General features: G+C 40.4%; 1 protein-coding gene across 1 annotated transcript; it reads left to right on the forward strand.

The window, feature by feature from the left end:
- The first annotated feature begins 448 nt into the window (after positions 1 to 448).
- On the forward strand, positions 449 to 13,660 carry LOC136425466 (protein zwilch homolog). Its single transcript, XM_066414345.1, has 16 exons — positions 449 to 638; positions 1,126 to 1,273; positions 2,260 to 2,429; positions 3,142 to 3,332; positions 3,997 to 4,082; positions 4,345 to 4,497; positions 4,857 to 4,928; positions 5,405 to 5,498; positions 8,406 to 8,443; positions 9,307 to 9,409; positions 9,879 to 9,958; positions 10,411 to 10,567; positions 11,209 to 11,374; positions 11,668 to 11,766; positions 12,307 to 12,425; positions 12,996 to 13,660. The coding sequence occupies exons 1-16, from the start codon at positions 559 to 561 to the stop codon at positions 13,076 to 13,078; spliced, it is 1,839 nt and encodes a 612-aa protein (XP_066270442.1). The 5' UTR covers positions 449 to 558; the 3' UTR covers positions 13,079 to 13,660.
- The last annotated feature ends 1,217 nt before the right edge of the window (positions 13,661 to 14,877 follow it).

Consider the following 14,877-nt stretch of genomic DNA (forward strand, 5'->3'; position numbering starts at 1 on the left):
TCTCCTTATAAAAGTCAAATATGAACTATTTTTAAGAGCGGAGATACATAAAAGAGTAGTGACAAGTCGCCGTAGCGAAGGGGTTTCCCAGTTTCCTTTACACGGGCAAGAACACTTTACAACTTTTCCTCCAAAAAGACAGCAAAATGTACCCTTGTCTTTAAAATCTTACCACTCTTATTAAAATAAAGGCAAATCATAATCCAAAGCAACAGCTGAAGCGAAAATAACTATATTTTTATCTTCAAATCCTGAAATTTGGGCGAAACCATACGAAATAGGTTTATTCTCTCACAGGTTTTTATATGAATTCTATACAGCTAGATTTGATATCTTAAAATATGTACTATACATAAAATATAGAAACTACACATTTCTACCTTAGATTATGTATAGTTTGTGCAAATAACTGCATGAAATCGATAATTATCTGCTATTAATTTTCCAAGTCCCCTATTCTGTAGTGGTTTATTCTGAGTTCCAAAATGGCGCGGTAAGTTCAAACTTCCGGAAGTTTGTTGGACGATTCGAACCCTGAGGTAAAAGCTAGCTGCTGCCATGCCTGCTGCCATGATGGTTCCGGAGGAAGAAAACCAGGAGGAAATGGATAAAGAAGACTTGGAGACGTTACTGCAAAGGTACGCGGGCAATGTCGAAAAAGGAACCGCGAGAAAAAAATGTTCAGGGTTTTGGTAACTTTTACCCCCCACCCCAGATACCCATACGTATAAAACTGTATCATACATAACAAGATATGTACCGGTTATATATGTATGTTGCTGTTGTCGTATAGCTAGAATAGAATGTTGTCTCAGAATATAAAGGTTTGAACATGACAGCATTCAAGCATTAAGTGTGGTTCACATTTCTTGTCAAATTAAAGTGTATTTTTTGCATAATTTTCTTTTTCTTTCTATTTAAAATTTGATGACAACAGCCCTTGTTTTTTACAGATAGATGACCGTATTTGAATATATCTGGGCAACACAAAATGGAATTAACTCTTTTCTTTCATTCTTCTCTGTCTATATTAAATTTCTTGTGATCCTCAAACTGTGCTATAGTTTGTTGAAGTACTGAAGGCTTTGGTACAAAATATCATATGTTTTTTTTTCATTACTCCAGGCTGAAATGTGGTAAAAACGGCGACTCAGAACTTTTCCAGGAGGAGTTTCGGATTCAGCTGTTGCCGCAATCCCAGCATCCTCTCTGCAACTTGACAGATCGCACGGCGCGGAACGGCTCCATCTATCTGCTTCAGAGAGAACTGCAGGTGGGTGAAGTGTCAGTCAGCTGATTCTAGATCTGGCAGGTTTTTACGCTTTCCTAACTTTGACTCTGGAATCTACTAGTAGATAGAAATATCACGACCAGTGAACTGCTATGTTACGTAACGTTGTGTGAGTTCTGTTCTTAGGAGCCAGTAACAAGCTGTGACTGTGACATGTCCGTAACTAGTACTAGTAGTCTGACAGTTCTATCATTCAGAAGTAGGAGATTGTAATTGTACACCACTAGATTATTCCACATTTTGCATGGCAATTTAGGACCTGCTAAACAAGAGACCAGGGTATGATACGCATGTTCATCTTTCCACTTTTATCTGCAGCAGTGACAATGGTCACGTTTCTTATTACCTGGATGTCTAACCTTCATCAACGTGATACACATGTTCATCTGCAGCAGTAACAATAGTAGTATCCAATATGCGACAAAAACATAGAGAGAGAAGGTACTAGTATCTGAACTGATATTAAACGGAGATGGGTGATGCCTTAGGCACCATCAGGTGCAGGAAGAACTTTAACTTCAACCTTTTAAGTTTCTGATTAGAGCTGTGTACCGGTACACTGTACCAATACAGTACCGGGTACAATCAATTAGGCACAGGTCCAAAATACCTGACCCTGCTGTATCAGTACTGGACCTGACTCAGGGGACGGCCACTTTGACAGATAAAATTACTATGAAATTACCGTGGCGGTGCTCTAAAGCCACTTTAAAGCACAGAAAACACTTTTGCATGGCTGGAGTCAAATTTTCATCTGTGGTTTCATGAAAATAATACCTAGCACAATCAAATATTATGGTTTTTTTACCTGAGTTCAAACATGCTTTTGTCCTATTGAAAATCTAGCATTTTCCGAACAAGTAGTTTAGGTACAGGTTCAGGTCCGGACCTGTACCTTAACCCGTGTACCTGTACCTAAAATTTGTTTAGGTACACAGCTCTATATCTGATGTATGATGTTTCTGCAGGTCTTCTCCGACCATGTGACCAGTGAGAGCCTGGAGGGAGTGATGGATATGAACAGTCTCCAGGCAGGGATGGAGACGGACGAGATGAGCGACAGCACGAAAGATGACAGCATGGAGGAAAAACCGGGGATGGTGACAGAACTTCATCCTGTGTCTGTCAAGGAGGCCAGGTAAACTCACACAGCAGTCTGCTTTCAAGTTTCAGTGTTCTCACCAGGATTTTTTCACAGCGTAGGGGTCAGGTACAGAAAGCCAACTTTGCACGTCGCAAGTCACTCGCGGAGTGCCAAAGACTTGATAATGGTTGGGAGGCTGGCATCTTCCCGCACAATATTTTGAAGTTCATAACCAAATAAGACACTATTTCCTGCATTTTGAGGGAGAAATTTTGTGAAGTTAAGTTTTTCCTCTGTCACATCCTCATTCTAAAGCCAAACATGAACTTTTCATAAGATTTATGAAGGTTTTATGAAGGTTTTATGAAAAAAACACCCCTATGCTCATTCAAACACAGCATCAGGGGCCCCTATGCTGAAAAGGCCTGGCGAGAACACTGAGTTTAATTCTTTACTGTTTGTATTGTACAGCTTAGTTAAGTTAAAATCCTCCCACATCACTACAAGGTGTATTGGGCAGAACCCATCTCCGTTTCTGTAGCTCTGGGCCACACTGAGGTGCAATCACTGCAGCAGGAGGCTAGTCCACTGGCAGTGGAGTGTGTTTAACTTCCAAACTGTTTCAGAAGTATGTTCCATTTTTATAAAGTCTAAGGTATGACTCCATGCGCCTCTTATCTAGACCTGACTTGCTTTTTTTGGAATGAATGATATGAAAGTTGTTTTTCCATTTTCACCATGAATAATACAATCATTTCTCCATTAGGTACTTCCTCTCCCTGTACGCCATGGCCCACAACCCAGCAGCTGCAGATGCCCAGTCTGCAGTTTTCCCACTGTGGGTGAAGGTGGAAGTGCAATCCAGCAGGGAAAGGGTCTGCTACATGGGAAGTGAACTTCACTCTAACAAAAAGGGACAAGTCACCGGGATGTCCACTTTCACCGTCACTGCAAAAGGTAAACATTACACATAGATAATTATGAGTGATTCCATGACATTTGGGCACCCAGACAGCTCAGCTCCTAGCCAATCAGGATGATTCAGTACCATGCCGAAGACAGCAATAGATGTTTTATCGACAAGAAGACGCCTAAGTCTAACCTTCACATCCCTAGTCCTGGTGAAAAACCCAAAGGGGCCAGTATGCCACTAGCTCCCGGGATTCAAACCCACGCCGATCCACATGGCTTGGGAATCCAACACGCCAACCACTAAGCTAAAAGGTCCAGACCAGTTAGACTGGTTAGTTAGTGGAGGTTAATCCCCACTGTTACACTGGTGCTGAACTGCCCTGCTTGGCTACAGGGGCTGAACTCTCAGGGCACCAAAACTCCTTATATCATTACAAGACAGTACATGTAATAAACAGAATAAACAGTATACGTGTCTGACAGACACCGAAACGTCAGCAGGTAAGAAGTCACTGGTTGTGTAAAAAGAAGACTCCAATATCCTGAATAAACAGCAGCTTTCCTGGTGGACTTTAACTTTTAAGTCAAAATCAGAAAATGATGTGAGGAGATGTGTTGTGGTGTGGTAGTTAGCAGTCTCATTGCTGTATCATAGGGTTAGGGGGCTAAATACATACTCATGATCACTCATTGCCCGTCATCCCCACAGGCCCCTTGCCCAACCCAGCCAACCTCCCCACACTGGATGTACTGCAGAAGAGGCACCGGGCCAGGGTCTTTCCTCCTAACAACAATGTAAGTCTGTGAGCATTGCTCAAGCTATCACTACTACTACTACTTACTGTTCTTCAATGAATGATCAATCAAACCTCAATTGCTCATCAATACAAAATGCTGTTTTGCCTTTGCTCTGCCCCACCAACCTGAAGAACTTTAAACGTTTAAGCTTTCTAACTGACATGTTGGGAGAAAGAAAACATCATTGAGACTTCACTATGCCGCACCATGGCTGCCTGGTGTTGGGTTACATGTAAGCAATTAGCTCTGTGTCTGACAGGTCGTCAACCGAGGCTTCGCGCAGTACGACGTCTTCGGCACGGGCTCCCATGATGCAACAGGAGATAACCAGACCAGCGTTCTGATCGAATGCAGTTGGAAGGACGTGACCTCTGTGCTCCAGCTGCCGCCCTACAACTCCGACACTGTCATGGTGGGTATCACACTGTAGTTCATGTGGGTATCACACTGAGGTTCATGTGGGTACCACACAAAAGTTCAGGATTGGTATCACACTGAAGTTTTCGTTGCTATAACATTGTGCTTTCCAGATACTCTTTTTTTCCGGCAGTCCAATTTGAAATGTTGTACAAAAGTATCTTGAACACAGATCTGAAAATAAGCAAAGAGAAAAAAAAGCAAAACACATGTGTATTTTTCACAAAGTTCTCTATTTAAGTGGTCAGAAAACTCTTTTACTTTGACTTTTCCTCTCTCTGCAGATTTTCACAAAAGACTTAGAAATAGAAGAATAGAAAAAAATCAGAACCTTATCAAATCATTTTCTTTCAGCACATCCGAGCAGTTCCCGGGGACATGAAAAGCGCCGCCTACAATATCTACAGAGAACTGCAGACCCTGACTGTAAGTCCCCTTCTCTTATGGAGACCTCTGCAGAACCCACAAAATTCACACAATTCCAACAATTTCTCCGAAATCGTTTCTGGAGACACAAACAAAATATTGAAAAAATATTTTTCTGCCAATATGTTTCTGTCGTCCTTATTTCCCAAAAGAAGCTAGAACAAGGACTGCCAAAACAATGGCAGGTGCATTTGTAAGTTCTTTTGGTTGTGCAACAAAGAACAGTATCATCCATTTATGTAACAACCTGATGAAACTATTCAGGGATGTTTTTGACATATCTTAGTCAAAAAGTGTTTTCCTAATTTTCACATGATTTCTCCAATCCACAAATAACCCATTCATAAAGCCCAATTCAGTATAGAAAGAGATAGGCTGTTGTAGTCTTAAGTCTTCCTATCTGTGCTATAATTTATATATAGTACTCAGATTTGCAATGTTTTGCTGTTTCCTGAAGTATTTTGCGACTTCTGCAGGGTTTTGTGGAAGGCCTGAAGACCGGGGAGGTTCTATGGTGCCTGGAGGAAAACGCTACTCCTCTCACTACTACTGTCAGTAACTTCATACAAGGTGGGAGCATATGTGTATGAAGTTTAATGTTTGTCTCAATCTGTCACTATCTTTCTCTTCATCCTCAAATCATCAGTCAGTCGTATGTTTCTTCCTGTTTGTTTCGTTGTTCGCCATGGGTGAGTGATCTGTTTTGGTAAGAGTTGCCCATTGTACACGGCCAGGAGCTGTCTTAAGTACTGAAAAATTACAGATGGTAATTTGTATTCTCTGTCAATGTTAGTATGCTTCTTCTTTACCTCCATGTTTGATGGTAAATAATTCTGATGGTAAATAACTAATTCTGCTTGGCAAACCTTTAGTGATAAGACTTGTGTAGTCAACTTATCATTCATAGTGGCCTTGGTGGAACCAATCTATTGACTAATGTTGTGCCTGCTTCACAGTTGCACCACTCAGATAACCATTGTGGATAGATTATTGATTAAATTTTCAATGTCAAACCACCATTGGATAAGACCATTGAAACACCCATGTATTGATCGTTAAAACAAGTACTTGCAGTAAAAAAAGCATGTTGGAACCTGGACTCTTATTTGGGGCATAGCTGCCACATCAGCTGGAAGTAACGATCATGGGGTGTGCAGCATCAAGTTTGGGGACCAGGCCGAATGAGATGCTGCCGTGTCAGCACACCTGTCATCAGAACGGTCTTCAGGACAACACAGAGGTTCGAACCTGCCCAAACTGTCAGCAGATCGGTCTACCACGTCAAGGAGCTGTAGGTTTGCTGAACAACCATATGGAAATTCCCAACCAGGTAGCAGTGCCAACCGAAGAACCGACTACCGAAGTTTCACAACAGCCCACAGTAGAAGAAGCTAGAAACATTTGTAACTCTCACCATACTGAGGAACTTGTGTACTGCAAACAATGCCTGGTGCCAGTTTGTGCCGGGTGCTTAGATCAAAATCATGACGGTCACAGCATCATATCCCTCATGAGGGCTGTGGAGGAAAGAAGTGCAACAATTAAGGCATCAGTAGATCAGGGGAAGAACGCACTTGAGCGTTACCATACTATCTCAATTGGTCTTAGAGAGAAAGAGAAGGAAGCCACGCAGCAGAAACAGCAGACAGACAACAAGATTGACCAAGTCTTCGACCAAAAGGTGCAGGCGCTCACGAAGAGTAAGGAAACGCTGCTGAAGAAGGTTGAAGAAAACCACAAGCTGGTTTTGGAGAGGATTCAAAGCATGAATGATGAAGTTAGTGTCACTATAGTGGAGCTGTCGGCTGCATGTAAAAGTGCCGAAGAAGCTATCAGCAGTGGAAACAGCAAGTTTCTTGCACAGGAGCATAACCTGACACGGAGCATTGGAATCCACATGGAGCAAGAAGTACCAAGTCTGGTTCAAATCCAACACACTGTTTTTAATCCCAATATTACTGAGCCAACAGTTGGACACTTCACTACTCCTTCTAGTAGTTCTACTCATTCCTAACCTACCTACATTACCTAGTTCCTTGACCTCCGGGTTGTTGGGGGGACAAGGTAGCAGTGAAGATGGACATCTGTCTCCAGACTCATTCCTTGAAGATGTCCGTCCACCGTTGTCGAGGAAGACCTCGACTTCAGTCACCCTTGTGGGTGCAGGCGTGGCTCATCCGTTACATGAACATAAAAGAACAAAGTCTTGGCCATTCTGAGGCTACTTCAGCTAAAAAATCGAACTCTTTTCTTACAATAGCCTAATTATACGAATTTCCAGTTATAAGATGTAAAAACTGTTCAATCTGTATTTTGGTAAGGCTTGAGAAAAAAAATGTTTGCGATTAGGGTTCCAGTGAAATTAGGGATACTCTTTTTCAAGAAAGTACAGCAAGACAAATGTTGGATTCTGTTTGAATTTTCATCACTCAAAAAGTCATTGAAAGTTGTATGTACCTTGCTTGTAATCAACAACAAAAAAGTCTAGGGTTGACAGGTTTTTGCTGGGGTTGGTCGGCTAACCGGAAACACAATTGTTTTCCTCGGCCTAGGAGAACGCACCCCAATAGCAAGAGGGTGCAGTAAACCTGTTTACCCTAGTTTAGAAAAAAATCATATTCAATTGATTGAAAGATTGTAATTGCCTTTCTGAGTACATTAACATTTATTTCTTTTATTTTGATTATCGTTGTCTTTTGGGGCATTGTAGGATTGTATGGGAAGCTTTTTCTTCCAATTTGTCCAAAAGAAGTACTAGTAATGACGCCCGTTTGTTTGTGGATTCAATAGTGGCATTGACCAGCACATTATTCTGATGTACTAAGTCAGGATGATTACCTACAATGATTACAAGTTCCTCAGTTGCATTATGATTACCTTTAGAATCAATAACATCAAGGGAAGATCACTTGAAAGTTCCTCTGTGTTGGTAGAAGTCAATCAAAGTTTAACTGTAATTGCCAACACAAAAACAGAAGCAGTCACAGGATTGCTCATTCTTTGACAAAGACCGGAGCTGACCAGTCGAAAAGTCGAAAAGTCCAATTTTTGTGTTTGCAATTACAGTTAAACTTTGATTCAGAATCAAGGCAAGATTGTGATACATTGTAAGATATATACACTGGAAACTGTACAGTACATACAGCAACTTTGAATATTGTGTACATTTACCTACATGTAATATGCTCTAGTCTAAGACATCACTTGTATGTCTGGAATGATAAAGCCTTCACAGATGTAAGTCTTGATAAAGCAATAAACAGTTCCTTTGAACCACTTAATATTTGTTTCCTTTCTTGTTTTTGTGCTCGTGATAAGCTTGTATCTTAATGAGCTGCTGTATCTATATATTAAGCAGATGGCAGTTTCCCATATCTACAGTATATATTGAACACAGGAACAGGAGAAGATAATAGCTACTACCTGTGTGCACTACAGTCATGTTTACTTTTTTTATCTCCCTTCCTACGTATACAGAGTTCACAGAGCTGCATGTGAAGAAGCCGACCTTGCAGGTCAGACTTAGTGTTACATGTACTTATTTGTCTTCCGGTCACAATTCCGGTTTTTGAATATGTCATTTATTAGTCACGACAGTGTACCTAATATAAAACCACATCTTTTGAACTTCCTCTGAAGCTACAATGTCTTTTTCCTTGGTTATCAGACATAATAGATAAAACTTCCTCAGAATCAGTAAGAATCAAGGTGAAAACGGAGGGATCGACCAGGGAGGAAAACTTGGATCTGACTATATTTGTATAGCCAGGGCACATTAAAAAATGCCATTACAGACGATATGTAACCCCCTGGATGAATAAAAATAAACCAACAAACAAGTACAAACAATCTCCCTACATGTATAACCTTGCTGAAACTATTTGGCACCAAGGGCACAGACTTATTCCTCTCATTTCCTCTATTTTCATGTTGATCTTCTAGTTCAGTATTATTTCTGAAGATCCAAAAACCAATGAATTGAATTAGTGCAGCATAAAAAGTCGCAAAGTAGCCTAGAAATATGCAATGTGTAGAATAGAATGTGTAGAATAGAATGATATTTAGAATAGTTCCGTTTAGTTATCAAATGAATGTAGATTTTATTTGATATGATAAATTAGTAATTAGAATGGTAGAAAAATTGTACATGTAAATTATGCTATCTGTACATTGCCATACATTGTTTTTAAAAGATAGTATAAGTTAGTTATACTGTATTGTATTTTTTTTATGTAGTCTCTGTATGTTGTATGATATGGGCCAGGTGCCTGAATTAAAGTTGAAATGAAATGAAATGTCACCGATGCAATTGTTGTGCAATAAAATCATTCATTCATTCATTCATAAAAGGAAGGTTTGCATGTATCTGTCTGTCCAGAAAGTCCAGAACGAGGCAGACATCAACTCCCCGATGCACTCCATGCTGCTCCCGCCCAGGAAGGACCTGGACTTCACCGAGGCACTCTGGGAAAAACTACTAGGTAGGCTATGTTTCCGTCTTAGTCCAAACTTCATTGTGAAAGAAGTAGTGTTATGTACATTGTATGCCTAGTGTGAGATGGCTGAAACAGCCATTGCTTTCCACTGTACCTTTGAGTACCTTTTACTATCTCTAAAAACATTATACATGATTGACCTTTATTTCACAGTCTGCTATTTGACCTGTCCAAAATTGTCAACATGGGGTTCTCAAAAAAAGCAGGAGTACATTGTGTGTAATGGCCAAAACCTTAGGATACATTTCTAACAAGGCTTTGAATTTGTAATCTCTGAATATGTGTAAATGCATAAAGTGCATTTCTACATGTTGTTGTGATATTTTGATTGTCCCCCCGCCTTGTATTTTTCATACCTGCAGGCTGAAGTGGGTACCAGGAGTTGGTGATTCATTGGTTGGTTGGTTGGTTGATTGATTGATTGATTGATTGATTGATTGGTCCATTCCTGCAGGCTGCAGTGGGTACCAGGAGTTGGTGGACTGTCTGCAGCTGGTGTGTGCAGCTCTGCAGCAGGGAAAGATCCAGCCTATGGTAAGGGGGTGAAAGTTTTTGTTTGTTTAGCATAACAGTGTTAAACCACCTTTAAGATAAGCGTACGTAGCACACCAGTTTTGTTAAGTACAAGCTGCATAAGACACTAACTGTAAGGTTTGATCCACTCACACTGTTGAGAATAAGTGGTGGGTCCTTTAACATGCTTGAGGTGTGGCTCTCCTCAAACATGGGACCTCTGGCTCTACATCCCATCCCAGTGGACGTCACTAACCATGTTCTCTTTTTCACCTTAGAAGAGGAAAATTGTGCCTGACATTCTGATGCAAAGATAAAGGTTAAGAGGGCTCTGTGATGAAACAGTTAACAGTATCCTCATTTATATTAGATTTATGACTTATGTATGACAAAAAGTTACAGATTACATCATTAAAGTCCTGATAAATCCATAGACTTGTTGATGTGTTTGTTTGTTTGTTTGTGTTGACCAGGTTCACCGTAGCAACCAGAGCGAGCTGGCGTGCCTGGTGCGGGAGTCGTTCAAGGGCACGATGCGCGCGCCCGAGCTGGACGGGTCGCTGCCAGTCCGACTGCTGGCCGAGATCGGGGTGGAGAAAATGAAGAGGGACTACACACACTTCTTCATAGGTAAACCAGAGAAAAGGAGAAATATTGATTGATTGATTGATTGATTGGTTGGTTGGTTGGTTGGTCAATTGATTGATTGTGGAGACGGGTGGAGAAAATGAAGCCTGACTACACACACTTCTTCATCGGTAAACTAGAGAAAAAGGAGAAATATTGATTAGTTCATTGATTGATTGACTGACGGCAGAGATAGTTGTGGAGAAAATGAAGGGACTTTTTGACACACACTTCTTCATCGGTAACTAGAAAAGTTAGAAGAAAAGGAAGAAAGCTGACAAGTACATGAAGACAAAGTTATGGAACTAAGGATAGGAAGAAAAAAGAAACTGAGATTGAGTCTCACCAGTCCTTTACCGGTACTTGGTTCTCACTTCAAGAATTAGCTCAAGATGAAAACAGGTCCTGCGGGAAAACTTGAATTTGACTAATGTTTAACGTTATAGTGTATTCAAGGTAAGGTGAAGTGAAGACATGGTGATTAATTTTTACATACAACTGTACTATTATTAGATTCTGGTGATGATGATCCACTGTGTTCTGCGGCTCAGAGGTTATTAGATTCTGGCACAAAGAATATTCAAAACATGATTCAGGACTTATAGTTTGAAAATTGTCGACCATCTTTTTTTTCTCGTCCCCAGCTGAGGAGCTGACGACCTTGAGCCAGCTCTCGGCCTACCTGAAGACGGACGCAAGTCTGGAGGACGACCTTGCCTTGCTGCACAAACTCCACGTCATCTTAGAGATGGTGGCAGCCTGTAAGGCGTTCCTCGACCTTCCTCACGAGAACCTCAGGACACTGTTAGGGTGAGGACCAAGGGGGAGGGGGGTGACCTTGAGGCAGTACATGCTGTAAAACCGTTAGGGCGTGAAGGTCAACCTAGCCTCACAATAGGGCACAACTCAAGAAAGTAAACCAGAAGAAATTGAACTCTTTGGAATTGAGACCTTACCATAGAAACAAGTCTGTAACATACTTTCATTGATGATTGATGATGATAGCTACATTTATGTTATACTTATAGACCATTCTGTGATGACCATATATGGTGTAACCTTACCCTGCTGTGAACCATGTGATGTCATATTTCCCCACACAGGATGGCCCTCCAGCACTACGGCAACCATCCCCATGACGATGGCCACACCTTCCAGCTGCCCCTCAGTGCAGGCGCCTGTGTGAAGAGAGTCTACGAAAGGTACCTGGAACTCTTGTCTAGCCTCCCTTCTCTTCCTCCCTCCGTCCTACAGTCAGCCTTCTTTCAGTCCCTCCACTCTGCTTTTTGCTGTCCTCCATCTTAGCTTTTTCCTTCCTTCTGTCCATCCTAAGTTCTCTTGACTCTTTACTGCATTCTCTTTTCCCTACATCCAGATTCCACTCATTCATCTTACCATTCACTTCATTCACTCCCTCACTTTTCATCATTCCTTTCGATCCTCATGTGTTCTTACGTCCAGTCCTATTCACTGGGTTCTTCTGTTGTTTTTTTCTTAAGCCCAACATTGACATGCAGAAGGCTTATTAGGATTTGTCACTCTGTTTTGAGGTATCAAAGAGCGATTCTCGATTTATCCAAAAACATCTTGTCGCAAATCTTGACTGTCTCTATTTCTGTTACTTCATTCATTAACTAAATATCTAAGAGCCTGAAGCTGTAGTGTCTTCAGAAGGTATGAGGAAAGATGGACACTTCTAACTTTATTTGTTTGTTTGTTTGTTTATTTGTTTGTTTGTGCAGAAGCCAGGCTGCGATGTGGCGGTTGGAGCAGATGTCGGGAGGGAAGGAGGACCAGGTGACGTCCGTGAGTCAGATCAGCACGCGTCCGTTGTACGAACACGCCGTCTGCGCTCTGGGAGGTGGGCAGCACAACTTTTGTACTTCAGTTTTACTTGATGACTGTAAATGCAGATTCTGACATGTTTGCGGGGATCTAATTTTGCGGTAGGGAGAAAATGAAGTGTTTGCGGTGGTTTTCAGTTCACGTTTGAGACAATAGTAGTCACACAATGAAACGGCTTTTCGCGGTGGTTTTATGTTCCCGGTAAAGAGTTCACCGCAAAAACTGCAAAAAATTAATCCACCGCAAACATTTCTGCATTTACTTGAAAATGGAGGAATTATTTTTAGTGCGCCTGTCTGTATGTCTGTCTGAGTTCGTGTTTCTAGGTATTTTTAAGAAGCTCTGGATGAATTGTTATGATGTTTGGTATTTGGGTAGGTCTGAACCTGAATTGATCAAAGGCTACCCTACAATCATTACTAACGTCACACTTCTGTTCAGGTCACTTCGTTTACTTCTTCTAGAAACATTCTAACCTTCATCAACATTTCTTGTTTTGTCTTCTCATGTTAGGTGTGTCATGTTCAGTTGCATTTGAATTTTGATTTCTCAGAAGTCTAATTGTTGTTTGAACTCCCTGTCCCAGACATGACCTTAGGTGACCCCATGACAGACACCCAGCCTTACTTCCTGACCACAGTACAGCAGAGCAGGGTCCACTTCACCTGAACACCCCCATACCAGGAATGGAACAGGCCCGGCTCATGCAGCAGTTAATGATGTTTTTGGACCATACTATTGTCAAAGGGGGGGCATTCACTATTCCACATAGTAATACCTTTGTTTATCAACTTTCATGAAATACAATAGAAATGATATTAGCAAAAAAATATATTTCTTCCTAGTATATGTTTTAGTGATATGTTTTTAAGTGATACAGCATATTTTCAATCATGACAAATAGATTGCTTCTGTATGTAAAGTAACACCATCTACGATTATTGTTTTCAACTTGGAAAAGTTGAAAACTCAAATGGAATATGAATATATGATATTACCACCAAGCTGAGTTACTGATACAGTTATGGTACATGTATTTAGATATGAACTTTGCATGCTAGCATATTTGAAGATACAATGTCTTTAGGGAATCTAACAGATATATACTCTGTATCTATCAACTTTTTGTAACAGCAAATGTAAAATAAAGTCAATATGTAATAGAATAGAAGTAATTTGGTATTTATATTACTAGTCAAACTGTTTGTTGAAATGTACATATTCCAGTATTAAAATGGAATTGCAGCTGTATTTTGTTGTTCTTATTTTCATGTTTGGACAAAAAATTAATGCTGGTTTGAAGATTAACATGAAAACAGAGTCTGAGGGAAAGTCTGTACCTTGGTACAGTCACAGTTTTAGGGAGTGAATATAGTCAGATTCAAGTTTTCCTCCTTTTATCTAAGAGCTAAAGAATTCTTGTTGCTTAACCAAGTTTATCTTGAAAGCAGTCACTGATTACAAACCTTTCTCAATGGTCACAAATCCATTTTAAATTAATTTAAGACTTCGCAATTCTGACTCAGGTATTTATCAAAGTTGGTCAGGACATGTACATGTATTTGATTTTAAGTTAGGATTAATTTCGCCAAGGATATTATAATGTCCTTGATTTCACTTTATTTCCAATGTTGACTTTTGAAATGTAACAGATAGAAATGTAGAAAATCTCTCTTAGTAAAACATTTATAATGTTCGCAATTAAGAAGAGCCATTCACTAGTTGGGCAACCCTGGCACCTACATACAATACTGGACAAAACCCCACAAGGGGCATAGCGTCCAGGGTGAAAGGGTCTTAACCGTCAGTGGCTGGTGGTGGTGGTGCATGAAAACAAGAAATGAACGAACAAAAATATCAGTGATTCTATACAATGGCACACCGGGTGAAGACCAGACATGTAAGAATGTATTTCATGCCAAACCAATAGATAAATAAGGTTTGCAAATGTTTGAAAATTAGTTCATGTACAAAATTCTGAATCTTCTTCTCTTGTACTGCCAAGCCCAAATAAATTGGATCAATGGAATCTGGATGAATATTTGGTTTGAAATTATATTTTCTGGCTTCATTTTGACGATTTGGTTGGTATCTTGTGGGCAAATTTTAGAACATTGCCGTAATTTAGGCAGTCAGCTAGCTGTAAATATAAAACCGGTCGCTGGATGTCCCCACTGTCATGCTGTGGTTATTTGAATTTGGCGCCACACGGCACTAGGTCTCGTACTGTCTCGCAGTGCTTTGTAAAGTCTCGCGAGACTTGGTTAGTCCACCTACGAGCTTGAAGTTGTGATTTCTTGTGGTTTAAATAACAGATTTATCAAACTATTATGGAGATTTATTCCAAAAATAGTACATTTTTAAAGCAAAGGTATTTTTCAGGATCATTTGTACTCCATTTGTACCTTGATACGGTAGTTTGTAAAAGAAAACACCCCTAGTATTTTGGAACCGTCCGCCATAATTGA

The sequence above is a fragment of the Branchiostoma lanceolatum genome, chromosome 19 (genome assembly GCF_035083965.1).
Source record: "Branchiostoma lanceolatum isolate klBraLanc5 chromosome 19, klBraLanc5.hap2, whole genome shotgun sequence".
NCBI lineage: Eukaryota > Metazoa > Chordata > Leptocardii > Amphioxiformes > Branchiostomatidae > Branchiostoma > Branchiostoma lanceolatum.